This window comes from Natator depressus, chromosome 12 (assembly GCF_965152275.1).
Source record: "Natator depressus isolate rNatDep1 chromosome 12, rNatDep2.hap1, whole genome shotgun sequence".
In the NCBI taxonomy this organism is placed as follows: domain Eukaryota; kingdom Metazoa; phylum Chordata; order Testudines; family Cheloniidae; genus Natator; species Natator depressus.
In genome coordinates, this window is record NC_134245.1 from 39,987,913 (window position 1) to 40,008,473 (window position 20,561).

Below are 20,561 nucleotides of genomic sequence, written 5' to 3' on the forward strand. Positions count from 1 at the left end.
CATCCACCTAGCTGCATCTACACTGGGAGTTAGGTTGACCTAACTACAGTACTCGGGGGCAACATTTTTCACATCCCTGAGCAACGTAGTTAGGTTGACCTAATTTTTAAGCAACAGACCAGGCCTTGTACTACTTGGCTTCTTAAGACTGTCCCCTGTCTTACATAAGATAAAAGGGCAAAGCCTTACTTCTCTCCCTCCTCCATAAGATCTAATGAAACTGTCAAAAGAAAGACTCACTTGTCCTCCCCCCATTAGCGTCTCTTCTACGCATTCCACTGTGAAATGCTGTGTCCAAGTTAGATGCCTTGCTCTGCTGCCTTAGGGCTGGTCTACACTGCAAAGCTAGATCAGTTTAACTACATCGCTAAGGGCTGTGAAAAATTTCACATCCTGTGCAATGTAATTAAGCTGTCCAAAGTCCCGCTGTGGACGCTGCTCGGTTGACAGAAGAATTCTTCCATCAACCTAGCTACTGCCCCTCGGGGAGGTGAATTTACTACAGCTACAGAGGAACCCCTTCCAATCATTGCTGTAATAAGTGTCGACACTACAGCAGCGCAGCTGTGCTGCTGTAGGATTTCTAGTATAGTCATACCCTAATATTCAGTAGTGAGCAAGAGGGGAAAGGTCCCTTTTCTCCCCCTTCATATTCTAAATATATTTGGCTGTAACAATTTCCCTGAAAGACATTAACGTCTTCCATGTCAGAGGTCCTGCATTATGTTGGAAGTTAAAGCCGCCTTCTGCGTGGCCCTGACCTTTATATTTGAACACTACATATGAAAGCATGAACAGTCCATCTACAGAAAAAGGATTAAAGGTGCACTGTAAAAGAAAGCAAAATTGGGTTTCTTTGTGTTTTTCCAGAGGGTTTTTTTATGATACATAAGAAAATCTATATTTTTAATCTGTGTGGGTTTTTTACATTAGAACTTTTGGTATGGTCTCCTTTTGACTCTGTGGATGACTAGAGAACTACTAGGATTATGACTTCACAATAAATAAAATGTGATCTACTGAGAGAAATGACTATTCTGGCTGCTTGCTTGCTTTTGTTCCTTCCACATTAGCTGAAACATTTAGGGGGGGAAAAAACTTTCTTTAAGGGTTCAGCTCCCGTACCCTTCAATTAAGGCTTGGGAAAGCACACAATGCGTATTTGAATCCCTCCACTACAAATGGAAGACAAAACTTGACAGCCCTAATACGTAGGGGAAGCAGAGAAAAATATATATTTAGGCCTACTTTGTACAACACAGGAAAGCAAAAAAGAGCACAAATTCACTCTTTTCCTGTCACAGGCACCTTTTAAAGAGAAAAGATGCTAGAACGTTAGTCTTTACAGATGCCCACTCTCACAATAGCTGGAGTTTTAAAGCCCCAGCTCCTGGAGCCATGGGACTACATGAGAATCTGTTTTAATTTTAAAAAGAAAAGCCGTTCATAGCTGGAAAATGTGGCTCAAGTACACTCAAAGCTCAAAAAAAACAAAAGGCAAATTTTTAAAAATACCTTTTTTAAAAAATAGCATGCGTCTGGGTGGCCTCAATTCTGAATACCTGAGGCTGGCAGTACTGAGTCTTTGTTACATACACACATGTTGAGTCTACATTTTTAAGCCAGTAGAGTGATCACAAGGGAAATTAGTAAGAAATCTTTCAAGATGCCTGTGTTCTTCCTTAAGGGTTTAATTCTTGAGGATAATCAAAGTAATATTTTTTTTAACCAAATAGTTCCAGAAAACCCCTAACCTGAGCAATCTCCTCAGTCCTGTAGTGAATGGGTATGGAGTTCTACCTCCAAGGCACTCTCCCCTTATCCTCCAGCTCTCTCCCTATCTTCCTCTGAACACCAGTGCAAGGGTGGGGGCAGAGCTGAGCAGGAGTAAATCCCATTTGCCAAAGACCAGATAAAATCCCTGCACCCTGTCACAATATATTTCTGTTAAATAATAAACACATTCTGACAAATAACTTCATTAACACAGTATTAAATTTGCCCAGTGGTGTCTCGTGCCCTTCCAGAATGTCAATTTCAGCAAAACTCAAAACTTCTGAAAACCAGGAAATGAGTTAAAGTAAATGGCCATGCAACCTTAACTCTGGTCCCCTGAAGCTGGCAATAACCACTGTGAATTCTTTTCACACACCCCAGTTGCACTGACTGTCTTAGGTGTAGCTGTATTGAATGGTGCAGGGATTAGCGGGAGCATCTTGGCATAGCTGTGATTGTGACACAAGGTGGGTAGGGGGTAATCCCTCACCCTGACCCCCATCCCCATGTGTGATTGAAGGAAGGAGGTGCGTGTGTACCTTAAGAGATTCCAGCATTGCATTGTGAGGGTGGTGTCAGTAGCAGGCACAGTTAGGTGGGAGATGCGGGTGGTCTGGGGGGGTGTTTATGAATGGTAGCAAAAGTAGAGTGTAATGTTAAATGGCATTGTGCATATAATAGTGAAGGAGTTGTAAAATTTCTGTGGAGTAGGCAAAGTGTTTGCAGGTTGGGCAAATATTGGTAGCTCCTGCTCAGTACAGTTCAAAGGCAGAGTGTGTGCATGCACTCTGGGCATAGTGGCAGAGAAGGGCATCGCTCAGAGAGGGCAAAGTTAAGGTTGCACGGTGTGTATCTTAACTCTTGGTTGCCTGGTTTTCCGAAGTTTGATATTTGCTGGGTGTGGTCATCTGCGAAGGTCTGAGATCCCACCTGGCAACCTTTACTCTGCATCAATTAATTTTTTGTCAGTGAATCGCCTAATTTTTGGAACAGAAAGAGAGAGGTTTTTGGTAGGAACTGGTGGTCATTAAGGTAGAATGACTGAGGGTTGGGGTGGGAGCCAGCAATCTGATCATTAGGCACCACTCAGTTCTCCTGGAGAAGGCTGAGTGGGGATATGCAGCTAATTAGCTGATCAGGCTGATGAACCAATGAGCAGCTAAGTGGTATAAAGAAAGAAACAGGAAAGATGTAAGGGGGAGGATCTGGGCTAGGTGAGCACAGTATATGCTGAGAGCACTGTTCTTCCCTGGATCCTGTGGGAAGGGGCAAGAAACACTATCAATACATTGCTGCATGAGACTGTGGGTGAGGGGAATGTAAATAAATTCATACAAAGTTCCAAGTTACTGGACAGGGTCTGAGAGGTTTCTGAGGCATCAGAGGATGAGGACGGAGTGTGCCTGTTGCAGGCCACTATAGGGATTCCTAAGTACTCCCTCTCTCTCTCTTCATTTTGTTATAGTGGAATGAGGATAATGGTTGTGCTCTGAAGCTTTGCTGGGGGGCAGAGAGTAATTGCTAACTGGCCAGTGACAGAAATCTCATCCATGGTCTGTCCCCAAAACTTGACAGTTTATTACATGGTGGATACAGTGACTTTAAACATGGGAAAGAAGACTTGTCTCTCTCTGTCCTCTGCCACTTACAGTATTCCTCCCCCTCCCTTTGCAACATATAACCCTGTCGCCATTTCTATCTCACCCTCCCCTTCTGGTCCCATTAAGCCATCAGCAGTTTGGAAGCCAGACGTGCAAAAAAAAAAAAAAAATTTGCTAGAATCTGTTAACTTTAAGAAAAGCAGTTTGTTTTTCCCCAGGGGGCTGTACCTAGGGTTGCCAGGTGTCCAGTTTTCGACCGGAACACCTGATCGAAAAGGGACCCTGGCAGCTCCGGTCAGCACTGCTGACAGGCTGTTAAAAGTCCGGTTGGCAGGACAGCAGGGCTGGCAGGCTCCCTAACTGCCTCTGTGTGGCTCCCGGGAAGCAGCCGGCATGTTTGTCTCCTAGGCAAAGGAGCGACCAGGGAGGTTCCACGTGCTACCCCCGCACACGTGTTTTGTCCCAAGCACTGGCTCCACAGCTCCCATTGGCCAGGAACCACAGCCAATAGGAGCTGCAGGGGTGGCACCTGTCGGCAGGGGCACTGTGTAGACCCCCTGGTTCTGCCTCAGCCTAGGAGCTGGAGGGACATGACACTGCTTTCCAGAACTGCCTGAGGAAAGTGCTACACCCCTGCCCCAGCCCAGAATCCCCTGCTGCACCCAAAACCTCTAATTTCTGGCCCCAGCCCAGAGCCTGTACCCCAGCCTGGAGCCCCTTCCTACATGCCGAACCCCTGGCCTCCAGCTCGCATGCCCTGCCGGAGCTCCAGCCCAGTGAAAATGAGCGAGCGAGGGGGAGGGAGTGAGTGAGTGGAGGCAGGATCTTGGAGAAGCGGTGGCGCAGTGATGGGGGCGTGGGCAAGGCAAGGTTGTTCAGTTTTCTGCTATTAGAAAGTTGGTAACCCTCGCTGTATCTCAGGAACCTCTTGTAGCAAATTTGAAGACAATCTGAATAAACATGCATAAAGCTTAGGAAAAAGTGAGAGTGGCTGTGACGGGTTCAATCACAGCGACCCCCTTGGGACTGTCACCTGATGTGCTGAAATTACTTCTGGGCCCATTTTCTTTGATGGCGTGGGACTCCAGAACTCTGCCTTGTTGAGCCAGACACGCCAGGCTCCTGCAACACAGACCCAGGGTCTGAACCACACCCCCAAAGCTGTGGACTTAACTGAACAGCTTGAGAAGTGCTCCTGTCTCCAGCACCCAGACACCCAGCAGGATTCAAACCCCAAATAAATCCATTTTACTCTGTATAAAGCTTATACAGGGTAAACTCAAATTGTCTGCCCTCTATAACACTGATAGAGATGCACAACTGTTTGCTCCCCAAGGTACTAATAGTTTGCTCTGGGTTAATTAATAAACAAAAGTGATTTTATTAAGTATAAAAAGAAGGATTTAAGTGGTTTCAAGAAATAACAGAACAAAGTAAGTTACCTAGCAAAATAAAACAAAACATGCAAGTCTAAGCCTAATACATTTAAGAAACTGAATACAGGTAAATCTCACCCTCAGAGATGTTCCAATAAGCTTCTTTCACAGACTAGACGTCTTCCTAGACTGGGCCCAATCCTGTCCCCGGTACAGTCCTTGTTCCAGATCAGGTAGTAACTAGGGGATTTCTTATGACTGCAGCCCCCTTTGTTCTGTTTCACCCCCTTTTATATCTTTGGCACAAGGTGGGACTCTCTTGTCTCTCTGGGTCCCCACCCCTCCTTTTAAATGGAAAAGCACCAGATTTAAGATGGATTCCAGTACCAAGTGACATGGTCACATGTCCTGTGAGATCCCCCTACTCTTCATTTTTGCCAGCCTGACTCACAGGAAGGCTTACAAGTAAACAGCCACTTACAACCAATTGTCTTGGTTAATGGGAGCCATCAAGATTCCAAGCCATCGTTAATGGCCCACACTGCATAGTTAGACTAGGAGTTCAGAGTAATACTTCATATTTCTAGCTTCAGATACAAGAATGATACATTCTATTCAAATAGGATGAACACGCTCAAATTATAAACTTTGTAATTATACCTTACAAGAGACCTTTTGTACAAAGCATATTCCAGTTACATTATATTTACACTCATAAGCATATTTCCATAACATATGGAGTGCAATGTCACAGTGGCCACCAGCAAGAGCTGGTGGTCGTACTCTGAGGCCACCAAAAAATTTGTCCTGCAAACCCCTGCTTTAGAAAAGTCTTTGCAATCTTAACTGTAGCAGAGCTGGCTCTCCATTATAACATGAAATTAATGATTATCAGCTGCTTTGCTGTAGCCAAATCCCCAGCACAGGATAATCCTGGGAACACAGGCGGCTCTGAGAGGTTTTAAGTGACCCATTCATCTCAAGGTGATAGTCTCAGCTGAATGAGAACACCCCACAGAAATGAATATAGCCTGAAACAATAGCTTTGAGATGTGTGAACTGGTCCATTCACTTCATTGGGTGTTCCCCTCCCCCTCCCCAGTGCTTGAGCCCATTGTATGCATCAAGCATGCCTGTTCTCAACTCCTCATCTAGAGAAGGTGCGTTTCCCAGAATACTGGCTCACATGGGGGCAGGGAGAGAGGCTCAGATCCCAACTCCCACCTGCAGAGAATGAAGAGAGGTGCTAAGCCACCCCTAATAGTGCAGGCCCCCAAGAGTCCAGATGGCACATGAAGGGGGTAGGGAAAAAATATCAGACACCCCCAGAGGGACAGGAGGCCCCAGATCCCAGTTTGCACATAGGAGGGGAGAATGTAGAGTTGACAGGTGACCCTGACTTAATCTGTCCCACAATCCTTATGTTACCGCTCTGTCTCTCCCCTCCCAATAACTGACATCCCAACCAGAGCCCCCAAGCCTCTCTCCCTTTCCCTCCCCGATTCTCATTAATCCCCCTCCCCCTCCATAACTCCAAACTCCTCTCCCCCCAGTTCTCCCTCCCCTCCCAGCAAGCTTAATTGTTTTTACCAATGTATCATATAATCTGCACTGGGTGTGAATCATGACGACTATTAAGTTTGCTAATAAAGAAAAGACCCATGAGGATCAGAGAACTAGTAAAAATATAACATCAAAAGGGCCAAGAGAGTGAAAGTTGAGCATCTGAGAGCAGAAGAGATTTTTACTTTTAGTTTCTAACTCTTTATATTAACAACTATTGAACTTCAATGCGTAATTCATATTAGCTGAAAACAGGGTGGCTGCTCCTGGAAGAAACCTGGGGAGAGGTTTTTGGGTCAGAGGTGTAGGCTAAAAGAGAGCTTATGGTGTTATGAACAAGAGAAGCTGTTATGACACAATGTACCCGTGTCCATACACTACACACTATTGCACACTTTGTACAAAAATTATTGCCTTTGTGAGACATCATTTGAAAACTCATAATTTGCTGGTCAGTACTGTCCCAATAAAATATGTGTGGCAACAATGTATGTGAAGTTATAAGATTCCATTGCATGATGATCTTAACACATGTTCCAGACTGAGGTTGACAAACAGATCTTTCTCAAACAAAGGAATGTGTGCGCTGCTTAATTTGCATTTAAGCAGCAAAGTCATCAAGCAGGAAGGGAAACAAAAGAAGCTCCAACAGGTGAGGAAAATGCAGCAGGGATCATCCTTTCCTATGGCCTGTCTCTTGAATCTCAGCTGGAAAGTTTTCCAAGGAGGAGGACCGACACTATAAAAAGGAGAGACAAACACCTGAAGGCACCCCTCCTCCCTACCTTCCTGCCCATGGATTCGCTGCACCAGGAGGAACAAAGGAAGAAGCCATTGAACTGGAGAAGGGGTCTTGAACTAAGAAGTTTGGTCAGTAAGACTGCTGAGAGCATGTGGTGAAAAAACTGCTTTGAATTTAACAGTTAGGCACTAGTTGCATTTTATCTTTATTGTTCTTGTAACCTTTTCTGACTTTTATGCCTCATTACTCTTACTCAAAATCTCTCTCTTTGTAGTTAATAAACTTGTTTTATTCTTTTACCTATTTCAGTGTGTTTAAATTGAAGTGTTTGTGAAACTCCATTTGTGGTAATAAGGTGTGTACATATTATTTCTTTTAAAGAAATACAGACGCTACATGAATTTGTATTGTCCAGGAGAGGGCTGGGCAATACAAGACACATTTCTGAGAGGAAATCTAAGACTGGGAATGCGTTGGAGTCACCCTGAAGGATAACCAAGGCTGGTGAGAGCCAAGGTCTGGCTGGCTGCAGCACACACACAGACATAGCTGGGATTGACTTACATGCTGGAGGCTGTTTGTGAGCAGTTCAGACTGGAGGCTACAGCACCAAAGCATTGTAAATGGCACAATAGGTTAGAGGGCAGGGGTGACACAGCTACTCATTAGTCTAGATTGTACCCTGGGTCTGTCACAGCTTTTTCCTGCTATTTGATTCCTTCTTTCTTCCGACACAGGACTTAACACATTCTTTGTAAATAAACAAAACTGCATCAAATAAACACCTGATTATAACAAACTTCTACGCTGAACTGAAAAACCTACAGGGCCCCAAACTTTGACTAACTGCTAGGTTTGACAGGGGACAATGGCACCGTCGCAGGGGATGCTAGTTGTCATTTTTCTCATCAGGTTGAAAAGAGAGGCCAAGGAAACAGACCTTTCTCCCGGGTCCCACTCTTAAAGGTGGTCTCTCTGTATCTGGGATGAGGCATGTTGGCCAGGGAAGTTAGTACTGCTTCTTGTGGTGTTCCTGTTCAGTAGATAAATTGGGGGTTTCAGTCTCCAGTCCAGCACCTTTCACCAGTAGTAAATACACTTTTTTTAAATTGCAATATTATTCAATGATGTCATAGCTGGAGCATATCCCAGCTTGGCCAAGCCTGGATCAGGTTATATCCATCTTCTCAGAGTATTGGATACACTCCCAAAGGAAACAGTTTTACCAATCCAAGGGCAGGGAATGAAGTCACCTTTTCCAAGGTTACATTTCATACACAGAGGGAGGAAAGTACTTGCAAATTTGTAATTTAGGCAATACATCATCAGATCTATGAATTCTAGAGTTGTAATTAAGACATTTTGGCTCCTGAATACATCTTATCAGGCTAATAATATATCTTGGATATTCATCTGGGACATGTTAGCCAAGGTTTCTTGCATCTCCCTCTAATTGTACCCTACTTTGTGGTAGGCATTGCAAAAGGGAGTATCCTATTACTTTGTACTGGCTTCTTATAGTACCTCTCCCATCTGATGATCTTTGAGAGAGAGAGTTTGACTTAGGCAGGGGAGCAGGAGGTCAAGCATCACAACTCAACTACACATTATGTTGGTAAATAAATAGTTCCTGAAGCAGAAAATACTGTTTCAAGCCTCTCTGGACATGTAGACTATTGCACCAGGGCTAAAATCTTTTGGTATGGGAGAGGCTGAGTTTGACCCATTCTGTGGGTGTGTCTGAGCTTCGAGCTGGAGGTGCAATTCACACGCTTGTGCCAGCTCTTACTGAGGTGGCATGTTAAACATAGCGTAACATGGCAGAGGGGTGAGCGATCCATCCCAACTACAGACCTAGCTTCTCTGAGGGGTGCATGCTTGGGGCGACTAGCCCCTCCTGCTGCTCACACTGCCACATCCACATTCGATTTTTAGCTCTCAATGAGAGCTAGTGGGTATATCTTCTCAAGCTAAGAATCACCCCAGTTCCAAATGTAGACATACTCTGTGTGATTAGCCAAATCATGCTCCACTGTGATTGTAGGGGGGCCACGGAGAGCAGTTGTTTCTCAACTTTGGTGCCAAATCCTAGCATAAACACAGTCTTAGCTAACCTGGTGCAAATTTTTGTGTAGACAAGGCCTAATGAAACTGGCAGAGCCTCCTAATGTAGCTGCACTTAAACCTGCTTAATCCTTCATTGTATCCATTTAGCTGAAGTCAGTCATGTCTAAAAACAAAAGTTGCCCTAGTTTACTTAAAAACTATTTTAAAATCAGTTTAGTTAAACAGTGCATGTTCTGTGTGTAACCCAGGGCGTAACTTGCCAACACATGATAAATAGATGTAAGCAAGGTTTTTAAATGGTTTTAAGTGAGTCTGCATTAAGGGGGTGCACTGCTTTAACTCGATTGTGTTTTGTGTTATTGTTTTAAATCAGTTTAGTTAAACGACTGCACTTTTCCAGTGTAGATAAGGCCTGGGGAAAGACCCCTCCCCCTTCACTTTTCATTCCATTTAGCTGATTTCCCCCTTCCCCAAACTAGACCCACCTTCCTCACCCCCGCCCCCATAAAAATGGAACTAACATGCCATTTGCCACCATTGCATAGTTTGCTCTGGTTGTGTTCCTCCCCCTCCCCCACCCTGTGTCTGTCTCGGCTGTTTAGACGGGAAGGTCTGCTATTGTCTGTCCAGTACCTACAATGGGGTCCCAGTCATGGGTGGTCCTTAGGCACCACCATAATAAACATGATTAATTAAAAGAAGTTGTATTAAAGTGGAGTTAGCTAACATGATAAACACTTAGTAGAGATACCATTTAACACCTTTTAAATTCATGTTAACTGGTCATGATGTACCCTAGGAGGACACTAACATGTTTTTAAACATGAACTATTTTCTTAATCTAGACAAGGCCAGAGTTTAAACACCTCACCTCTGTGTCAAATCTAATCTCTGACAGCCTAAGAGGCAGGAACCTGCTGTTTCATGACTCTGGGTTTCAGTCTCACAACCTATCATATACCCTGCTAGTAAGAAATGTTGTGTTGGTATTGTTTAAATGTGTTTAATTAGCAGTTTTAATAGTATGTATAAGGTAAAGGTTATGAAAATCACTGGCTTTAATGAAATCCAATATGGAGTGTATCATCTGTGGCTCTCGGACTCCATCTCTGTAAGCAGACTTGTTTACTGTTAAAGACACTGCATTTCCCTGGCTCAAACTGGTCTAAACCAGTTTTTCCCGCCAAAAAGGCTATATAAAGAACTTGCTCAGCACCTGCCCTGTGCTGTCCATTCCAGCAGCAGCACGTGCATGGTCGGGTCTTCCTAATGCTCCTGAGCTAGAGAGAAGAGTACTATCTATCCTGCAGCAAGGTTGAGGAAGGAGAGGCCTGTCCTCACTATCCCCACCACAGCAAACTGAATCCATTTTACCGCTGGAGGGTCCTGCTTTTCTGGTGTCTATCATCCTGGAGGGACTCCCTGCCTGCAACGAAATCCAGCAGTTATCACGGCTCCCCAGTAGTCCTCCTCAAAGGCTCCACATGAGCCGGAGAGTAGGTGGTCATGGGCTTCACCCCTGTATGCTGTGTCCACTGCGCCTCAATCGTAGGAAAAGGTTTCTGTATTGGGGTTTTATTTATTGTTTTTCTGAATACCAAGGGAGGTTTTGTGGGTCTGAGCTTCAAGCTTCTAATGCCAGTCACTGAATCACTGTATGGTTAAGTTTCTTCCCTCCGTTTTTCCAGTTCTCTGTACCTTTACCCTTAATATACTTATCTTTGTTTGCACAATATTACCTTGTCTTTCCTTCATTTTTATTACATCACACAGGGAGGGAGGGACACCCTTATTGTAAGCTAAATCCACTGGTGACAGACACGGAAGGGAGCCGAGTCTGCTCTTCTGAGAAACGGGGCTTTCTTTTCTATCTTTCCCCTTACTATTTCTCGAGTATTTTCCTCTCTGAAGCGTTACTTTACTCCCCTTGGGGTAACAACCCGCTGCAGTGATAGCAGTTCTGTCCACCCACTATGGATTAATTGAGTTTAATTAACATGTTTGACAATTAGGCCCGTGATACAAACAGACTTCCAGGCATAAGAAGGATATTAATATGCTAACAGGCCTTGCTAAGTATAAGGTTCACAAAGACATCTGAGGGGTAGATGACAATTAACATCCTAAAACACTCTTCCAAAAAGGGAGTGTTAATTCAGACACACCAGGGAGCAGGAGGGAGATCCTTTGAAAAGATTCCTATTACTACTATACTTTTCCATAGCATTGTAACCTTTCATTGAAAAGATGTTGGAGACAGACAAGATAGGTGAGCTTGGACTAAAGAGAACTCTGGGCTAGAGAGAGAAATCTGGAGTCTCACTAAAACAGAGGTGAGAAGAAACCATGGCAGTGAATGAAGTCATCCAGGGAGCAAGTGTAGAGGGAAACAAGCACAGACCCCTGGCAAATAGTCTTCTTCCCCTGCTCTGTGGCTATCTACTGAAAGTGACCCTGAAGGACCAGCTAGCAAAATAGGAGAACCACCGAGAAATTCTGGGTGGGAGACAAGGGCCACGTATACACCTTAGGTGCCAGAGCTATGCCACTGTAACCTCGTAGTGTAGACACAGACTATAGCAACAGAAGGGTTTTTTCCCATCGCTGTTAAAACTCCACCTCCCCAAGCAACGGTAGCTAGGTTGACGGAAGCATTCTTTCACTGACTATTTGAGTGGTTCTCAAACTTATTTGACCAGGCCCCCTTTCTTTGTGTCTGAAGTCATTCATGTCTCCCTCCCACAAGTACATATTCTGCCACCCAGCTCTGGAGGCAGAGCAGAGAGCAACAGCTGCTGGCTGGGCACCCAGCTCTGAAGGCAGTGCCACACCAGCAGCGGTGGAGAGGTAAGGGTGGCAATGTGAAAGGGATATTCGTCAATATCACTTTTCACAGCAGACTTAGCACCCCATTACCACCCTTCTGCCTTGTTGCTGCCGCCACCCCGGGGCAGACAACCAGAACCCCATCTCCAGGTAAGGGATTGGGCGGGGGTGGGGGGGAAGAAGGAGAGCACAAACCTGGGTGACAGGGCTCTACTGTCTGCTTTTTCCCCACCTCCTGGGTGTGCACAGTCTTCTGCACAAGCCCCACCTACCCAGAGCTTTAAAAAACAAAAAACCACAGATCGCTCCTCCCATGACACATTCCCACGCCTCCCTTGGGAGGCCCGCCCCTACTGACCTAGCTGCATCTACACTGGGGGTTAGGTCAGTAAAGCTATGGCACTCAAGACTGTAGCTGTGTCACCCTAAGTTTTAAGTGTAGGCCAGGCCAGAGTTTCAAGGAAAATTGAGCGATCAACCATGTCAAAGAGCAGATAGAATGAGTGAATAAGTATAATAAAGAGACCTACAGGCCTGATCTATGTTACAAAGGTAGGTTGATACAAGTCCCACATACGTTGACCTATTTGTGTATATGGCTACGCTCAAATTTGTCTCTGGCCAACATCAGTGTCCTGTTACAGTAACACCACCATCCCAAATAGCATAGAACCACAGTCAACCTACTGAGGTCCACACAGTCAGTGTAGACACTGCATGACCTGTGTCAATCCTCCAGCAGCTATCCCACAATGCCCCAGTCCCCATAATAGTGACCACTCTGCTCACAACTTTAAACTCCATTGCCCAGGGATCACAGAGACAGAAAATCCATCCCATGCCAGCCCCCCTTGAAAAAATCTTGAGTGTTTTTGAAATGCCCTTTCCTGGTTGCCAGGCTTCATCAGCACACCTAGCAGCTCACCTTTGTTGTCTGCATCCAACTGACCATGAATCCACGCCCACACTGGGGCAGGCAGGCAGGCAGGCAGGATTGAATCACCTGTGCCTATGGGGAGGAGAGGCTGTGCAACCACAGCTATGGACCAGCCATAGAAATGTGGACATCTACGAGCAGGTTGGATGGGGGATGCAGGCAAAGGAGTATGACAGGGATCAGCAACAGTCCTGCATGGAAGCAAAGGCACTTCACTAGGAACACCACAAGGCCAGGGAGGGTAACAAGAAATCTGGTGCTGCCCCACAGACCTCACGCTTTTACAATGAATTGCATACCATTCTTGGGCAAGATCCTACCAGTGATGGGCAGACCTCGCTGGATTCTTCAGTGGACCAGCAGGAGACTGCTCCCATGAACACTGAGGGTGGGCAGCCGCGGGCAGGGGACAGTGGACGGACATGGTGAGAGATTTCACCCATGCCGTAAGCCAGGACCTGTTTGAAATTCCATAGGAATTTAGCGCAGATGAGCCCGACGATGGAGAGGAAGGTAGTTCAGGTAAGCGTGTGCATGCATGCATTTTCTTTACAATGTTTTATTTGCTTTTTCTTCCCCCACCCCCATTTAAAGATGTCGCCCAGCCCACCACCACGTGTACAAGACAAAAGTATCGACTTTTCATTCATTTCACTGACTTACTTGAGAAACTAAAAAGTTAGGAAGTAAATGCGAAACAAATTCCTGAACAGTCCTATGGCAGTCCAATTACATGATCCACATTGATTCAGTGTCCTGTACTTGGGTAGACATAGGACAGTGGTTCCCAAACTTTAACAGCCCACAAACCCCTTTCACTAAATTGTGAAATCTCATGAATCCCCTCCTAAAAATTAATATTTCCAGGAATTTAAGTTTAAATTTCCTCAGTGTGATGGATGCGCATCTTTGCTCTGCATAACTCTTGGAAGTCCAGAACCACTGGAGAAAGATAAAGTCTCAGGTCCGGTTCGGCGTCCAGTCTGTTTCTGTATTTGGTTTTCAGATGTGCATACGAGGAAAACGCTTTCTCGCATAAGTATGTTGTTGAAAATGGTAACAAAACTGCAGCAGCTTTTTCTGCCAGAAGGGGGTACTTGTTTCTTAAACTCAGCCAAAAGTTGATCAGTGACAGACTTCTGAAACTCCTTTTCAGTTCGTAATCACAGGAGATCTCAATCAATTTCTCTTTTTCCTCAGTGTTCAATATCTGTGTTGAGAAAGTGGTATCATCAAAAGGGTTGCAAATCCAGTCATTATCGCCTGACATAGCTGGAAAGTATTCCCTGAAAGTTGTGCAAAGTCCTTTTAGGTGTGCAATTGTATTGGTTTTAGTGCACTGATCCAGCTGAAGTTTGTGTTCTGCCAGGAAGTCATGAAGATTAGTGAAACACTCAGTTTGATTGTTTTCCAAACAACTTTCCCAGAACTGCAACTTCATCATGGATTGAACTCGCTCTTGCACATTGAAAACTGTTATATTGAGGCCTTGAAGATATAAATTTAGGTCATTAATTCTTGAGAAAATATCTGCTAAATAAGCTATGCTCTGGAGCCAGACATTATTTTCCATACAGCTGGCAAGGTGAAAAGGGTGGCTGTTGGAAAAAAAAAACAAAAACAAACAAACTAGGATTTCTGTTCTAAACTCAAACAAGCACACAAGGATTTTGCCCCATGAGAGCCATCTAACTTCAGTATGGGTCAACAGACAATTGTGTATACTACCCATTTCTTCACAAAGTACATGAAATATTCTGGAATTTGTTGGCCATGATTTTATGAAATTCACCATTTTCACTGCATTGTCCAGCACTTCCTTCAGTCCCACAGGCATACATTTTGTTGCGAGGGCTTGTCTATGGATGCTGCAATGAGTCCAAGAGACTTTTGATGCAACCTTTTTTTGTTCAAGCTGCAAATCCAGTATAATTCCCCGCCATTGATGTGGCCCCATCAGTGCAAATGCCTAAGCAACGAGACCAATCTATTTCCTTTTCTTGAAAATATGCATTAGTCAGACTGAAGATATCTTCTCCAGTTGTACGTTCTTCAATGGTCTGCAAAACAACAAGTCTTCTTCATTCACATAATGTACAAACAGTAGCAAAATAGCTAGATTAGCTACATCAGTTGATTCATCCAACCGTATAGCATAATATGGACTATTTTTCACTCTATGTACAATTGTGGTCTCTACATTATTTGACATGTTATTAATTCTTTGTGACAACGTATTATTGGACAAAGGTACCATGTCAATCCTTTTTGCAGCCTTTTCTCCGAGCATGCAATGAACTACATCTTTTATACATGGACCATCAAACTCTGTGCTATGGTATGGGCTTCTCATGCTTTTGCTACTCGGTAGCTCACGCAGTATGACGCTTCAAGTGCATTTTCATTATCAGTACTTGCTTTGGATACAAAACTGGTAATGTCACTTTTCCTCTCAGCTAATTTTCGCTTGAAAAAATCAACAGGCTTGTCGAGTTGTGCAGGATTCCTAGTTTCTAAATGGTGCCAAAGTAGAGAAGGTTTGAGGCTGCTGTTTGCTAGAACATCACCACAAATCACACACAGTGGTTTTGGACGTTCTTGATCACCAATGCATGTAAAGCCATATTTTATATAATCATAGTCATATTTTCTTTTCTTTGTAAGTGATTTTCCAGGACCATCATGATCATTAGACTTAGATTTTCCACAGTGTGGACTTGAGGAAACACTAGCTGATTCTTGCGTCTTTACCCTGCTCCTCCTGGGGCTCAGGCTGTCTGCCCTGCAACTGGGTCCCACCTGCTGCCTCCAATGCCTGGGGTCCTCTGGCTGCCATTAGTGAAATTTTTCTGGAGAACCCCCAGGGGTTTGCAAACCCCAGTTTGGGAACCACTGACGTAGGACAACCAGAGGTAGAGTCATCATCTGTTTTTCATTCCCTTGTTGGGCTAGGCAGGAGGGGACTGGGGGGGGAAGACAAAGCAGTTTGTTTATGTGACTAGGAATGTCCCTTTTTATCCTCCTGAGAGATCTTGATTACTATCATGGAGGTACTGTGCAATCCTCTCCTGAACGTGTCTAGGAAGGGTAGCCTTATTTCTCCCTGTGCAGTAAGACACTTTCCCATGACAGTTCATCGGCACCATTGCCATAAATAGACTAATAGCTTACGGGCCTAGGTGGCTTCGGGACACCAATATCATCTGGATTCTCTGCACCTTTGTGATCCTTAGAAGTGAGATAAATCAGCTAAAATTACCACTGCCTGTAGAAAATAGTACCAATTTTCAGTGCCATTGTCCTATACTCATGGAATAAGGGCCAGAATTCTCTAACTTCATGCAACAGAGAATCCCTCCCAGCCAGTCCTTGCCAGGCCATACTCATCACGGTTGGAGCTGGACAGTGGTGCTGTACTGAGGTGCTCCAAAGCTGAACTGCCAATAAGCATTTCTCAGAAGTATGTTTGGGACTTAAGGGAAGGGAATTTGGAAGCTTATCTTTCCTGTAAATCTAATGGAGCATTTGGCTGTTTTTATCAGCAGCTTTTGGTGTGGTGCCTGACCCCAAGGATGCCTGACCCTGAAGACGAGAAGAAAGAGCACTATGGAGGGCATGTTCTGCGAGATTCTGCAAGCCAGTGCTGTAGCGGCCTACAAACAAGAGCTTGGAGGCCCAATATGACCAAAAGCAGAGAGAAAGACAAAGCACAGGCAAAAGGCCCAGGAATCCCAGGAGGACAAGGAGCAGGAAATGCACCAGGACATAATGGGGCTTCTCCTCAGGCAGCAAATCCAAATGCTGCAGACTCTGGCTGACCTACAGGTCCAAAAATCCTAGACTCACCAGCTTTTGCATCCCTTGCAGAATCATGGTTGCTGCTCCCTATACCCAGGGCCCAATTAAGGCAGGGGCTTTAGGGGCTGCAGCCTGGGGGCCTGGCTCAAGGGGGTGCCCCGCAAAAATAAATCACAGGCAGCCATCTCCAGGTCACTAAAAGGGGTGTTCAGGCTGTCTGCCTGCCCTGGCCTCACATGGCTCCCAGAAGCGACTGGCTGCTGGCACGTCTCTGTGGCCCCTGGCGGGGGGGGGGGGGCCCTCCGTGCGCTGCCCCTGCCTCCAGCACCATCCTCACAGCTCCCATTAGCCGGGAACAGGACAATTGGAGCTGCAGGGGTGGTGCTTGCGGGCGCGGGCAGTGCACGGAGACATGATGTCCCCCTCCCACCAGGGGCCGCAGAGACGTGCGAGCAGCCAGCTGCTTCCGGGAGCGGCGTGGGGCCACAGCATGCAGGCAGCCTGCCTGAGCCCTGCTGTGCCGCCAGCCGCCTATGGTAAGCGCCTCCTGGCCAGAGCCTGCACCTCACGCTCCCTCCTGCACCCCAATCCCCTGCCCCAGATCAGAATCCCCCTCCTGCAGCCCAAACCCCTGCCCCAGCCGCCTCCTGCGCCAAACTCCCTCCCAGCAAAAAGACTTGTACACAAGGGCCCCACAAAATCTAATAGCCCCAGGCCCACAGGAGAGTTAATCCGGCCCTGACTACTCCCCCAACATACCACATGGCATCATGGACTGCATCTTTTTTACCCCTACTACTCCACGCCACAGGATAACAAGGGAAACCAGAGTTTCACAGACTCTGACCTGTGAAAACCACATTGGTGTATGTGTAGCCACAGTGACCTGCACTGAACTACCTTTCTGTTTACACAAATGAACAGAAATGTTTGCTTCCTTTTCAATTGGAGCTTTAAAAGTTTCAGCCCATTAAATTATTTTAAAAAATTGTGCAAGATTGTATGTGTTTGTTTTCATTTTGATTTTGTGCACTGAATTTTTGCCCTAAAAAAAAAAAGTTATATTTTTGGAGACACAAAGTATCTTTATCAGAACGCACAGAAGCAGCCAAGAAATGAAACAGTTCTCATAAACACACATCAAGCACCACAGTAGCAAAGCAATACCACCAGGACCTGGTTTAAACTATGCAAGACAGACACTGTCTCAAGACAGCAAGAGAGAATGCTACTGTGGCTGACTGAAAATGAACTTTTAAAGCCTCCCTCAAACACATAGCTCCAGGTTGGACTCCTCTAATAGCCCTGGTGTTTGGATGTTCAAATTTAGCAGAAAGGTGGTCAACCTTGCCCCTCCACCCTGTGGTAGCGTTTCCCTTTTTGCCTCACATATATTATGCAGTACACAACATGCAGCTATAACCATTGGGATGTTTTTCTCCCTGAGATCTAATCGAGTGCGTAAACAATCCCAGTGACCCTACGATCTACCAAACCTCATTCAACAGTCATTCCGCACATACTAAGCCAGTAGTAGAATCTTTCCTTGGTGCTGTCAAGCTGGGCAGCGTCCGGCTTCATGCGTCAGGGGATCAAGGGGTCAGCTGGGCCCCCCACATCACTGTTAGCATTTCCACATCACCAATGTTAATCAGCCACCAAGGAAAGAATGTCCCTGCTTGCAGCTTTCTGAACAATTCTGTGATCTTAAAGACGCAAGCATCATGCACCTTCCTGGACCAACCTTAGTTGATATCAGTGAAGCGTCCCCAGGGATCTAATAGCATTTGCATAACTATAAAAAAATAGGGCTTTCTGTCGATGTATTCTGTAGCAAGGTGGGCTAGCACCAAGATAGGGATGTGCATTCTGTCTATTCCCCCACCACAGTTCAGAACCCCATTTTTGCAAATCCATCCACCATTTCTTGCATATTGCTGGGAGTCACAGTCTTGAACAGCATTCAGTGGCCTTACACACTTGGATGACAATGGCCCCCACTATGGATTTTCTAACTTCAAAATGATTTCCCACTAACCAGTTGCAATCCAGTGCTTTAAGCTTCCAGAACACGATCACCACTCACTTCTCCACGGCCAATGAGCTCTCGTTCTGTCCCTGCACTGGAGGGCGGGGGTGAGGATGGCACAGATCCAGGAATGTGGCCTTTTGCATCCAAAAGTTCTGCAGCCACTGCTCATTGTCCCAAATCTGTATTATGTGCAATCCCACCAATCAGTGCTTGTTTCTTAGGCCCAGAAGAAATACTCCACAGTCTGCAGCTGCTCCATGAATGCCACAAACAATCTGGGATTATTATTTTTTTGCTATGTCCATCAGCAATCTCTCCTCAAAGATATCCTCATCTTCCTCATTGTGATCCCAGTTGTTGCAGTGCTCCCTGAAGGTCTGCAGGGTGCTGGAACAATTTGTATAGTGGGGGTGCTGAGAGCCATTGAACCAAACTGTAAACCCTGTATATAATGGAAGCCACTTCAAGCCACTCTCCACATCCCTAGTTCCAGCACCTATGAAGGTCTGCAAATACAGAAGAATTGTGTGTCCTGTATTTACAATGGTCATAAGAATAGTGCTGAACTATGTGGGTTCTGTGCTTTGGTTAGAGATGGCAGAGACAGAAAAGCACTGCACAGGATTGTGTGATTTAAAAAAATAATAAATTTAAAAAGCACTAAAATTATGGGCTGTAGAAAGTATTAGCGGATGGAGAAAGTTGCATGCTGGGAACTTAACCCCTAGCTCTCAGCAAGCCCTGGGTGAATCATTGCTATCCCACAAAACACTGCAAAAAAGTCCCAATAGGTATTGCACCAAAGAGCAGAGCATGGCACACAGGTATACTTACCCAGGGTGCATCACCAATGCAAGCAGCCAAGAATGTATGCACAAACTTCAGTAGCTGTATCCTACCATAACTTGGTTTGACCAAAGGTGGTAGTGTAGACATGGCCTCTGACTTGGAAAAGAGGCAATTCATTTTAGTGGAGCAGAGAAAGTGAAAACAGACAGAGAAGGGCGTAAGAGAAGTCCACCCCATGAGAAGCCTACACAAAGTGCTTAGCAACAAAGGGGAGGAGAATATGGGGTTGAATGAAGATTGCTTTAGGATAAAGGAAAACAGCAAATTTAAGTACAGAAGGGAAGGATCCAGAAGGGAGACAACAACAGATTGAGTTTGACTGACTGACAAGGAAGGAAAAATCACCCCCAACTGACTAGGTATGCTGGCAAAAGAGCCCTAGCCTAGAAGTAGACAGACAGCAATAAATCCTTTTTGCCAGAATAGCTTATTCCTTTCAGGGAACTGGTTTAAGCTAGGATGGCAAAAGCTCTCCCTTGCCATATAAACTGCACCTTCCCTAGAGGTCTGCTGGTGCAGCTCTACAGGCGAGCTATGCTGGTATAGAAGTTGGGAGTGGATGATAAGGGATGGATCACTCGGTGATGACCTGGTCTGTTCATTCCTCGGGGGCACCTGGCTTTGGCCACTGTCAGCAGACAGGACACTGGGCTGGATGGACCTTCGGTCTGACCTGGTATGGCTGTTCTTATGGCCAAATCCAACCCAGGGAAATCCGTTTTATGATGGTGGGACACTTGGAAAGAACGCGAGGTGCCCGGCGCTGCGGGGCCCCGGGCGGGGGGCGGGGGTCAAGGCCTGAGCTGCCCGGCGCTGCGGGGCCCTGGGCCGGGGAGGCGGCAGGGGCAGCTCACGGACAGGCAGGCGGGGGGGGGATTCTTGGCGGCGAATGAGGGCGGGGCGTTGGGGAGGGCTGGGAGGCGGCCATCTTGAAGGCTGGCAGCGACCGCCGAATCGGCCAGCTTTCAAGATGGCTGACTCCGCCTCCTGCCGG

General features: G+C 45.8%; 1 protein-coding gene across 1 annotated transcript in view; it reads left to right on the top strand.

Moving 5' to 3' along the window:
• The first annotated feature begins 20,118 nt into the window (after nt 1-20,118).
• The window catches only part of SPG7 (SPG7 matrix AAA peptidase subunit, paraplegin), a 44,972-nt gene continuing 44,529 nt past the window's right edge, over nt 20,119-20,561 (top strand). The window contains exon 1 of the mRNA XM_074968921.1: nt 20,119-20,243. Coding sequence (XP_074825022.1) covers nt 20,127-20,243 — 117 coding nt within the window. The 5' untranslated portion in view covers nt 20,119-20,126. The remainder of the gene's footprint in view (nt 20,244-20,561) is intronic.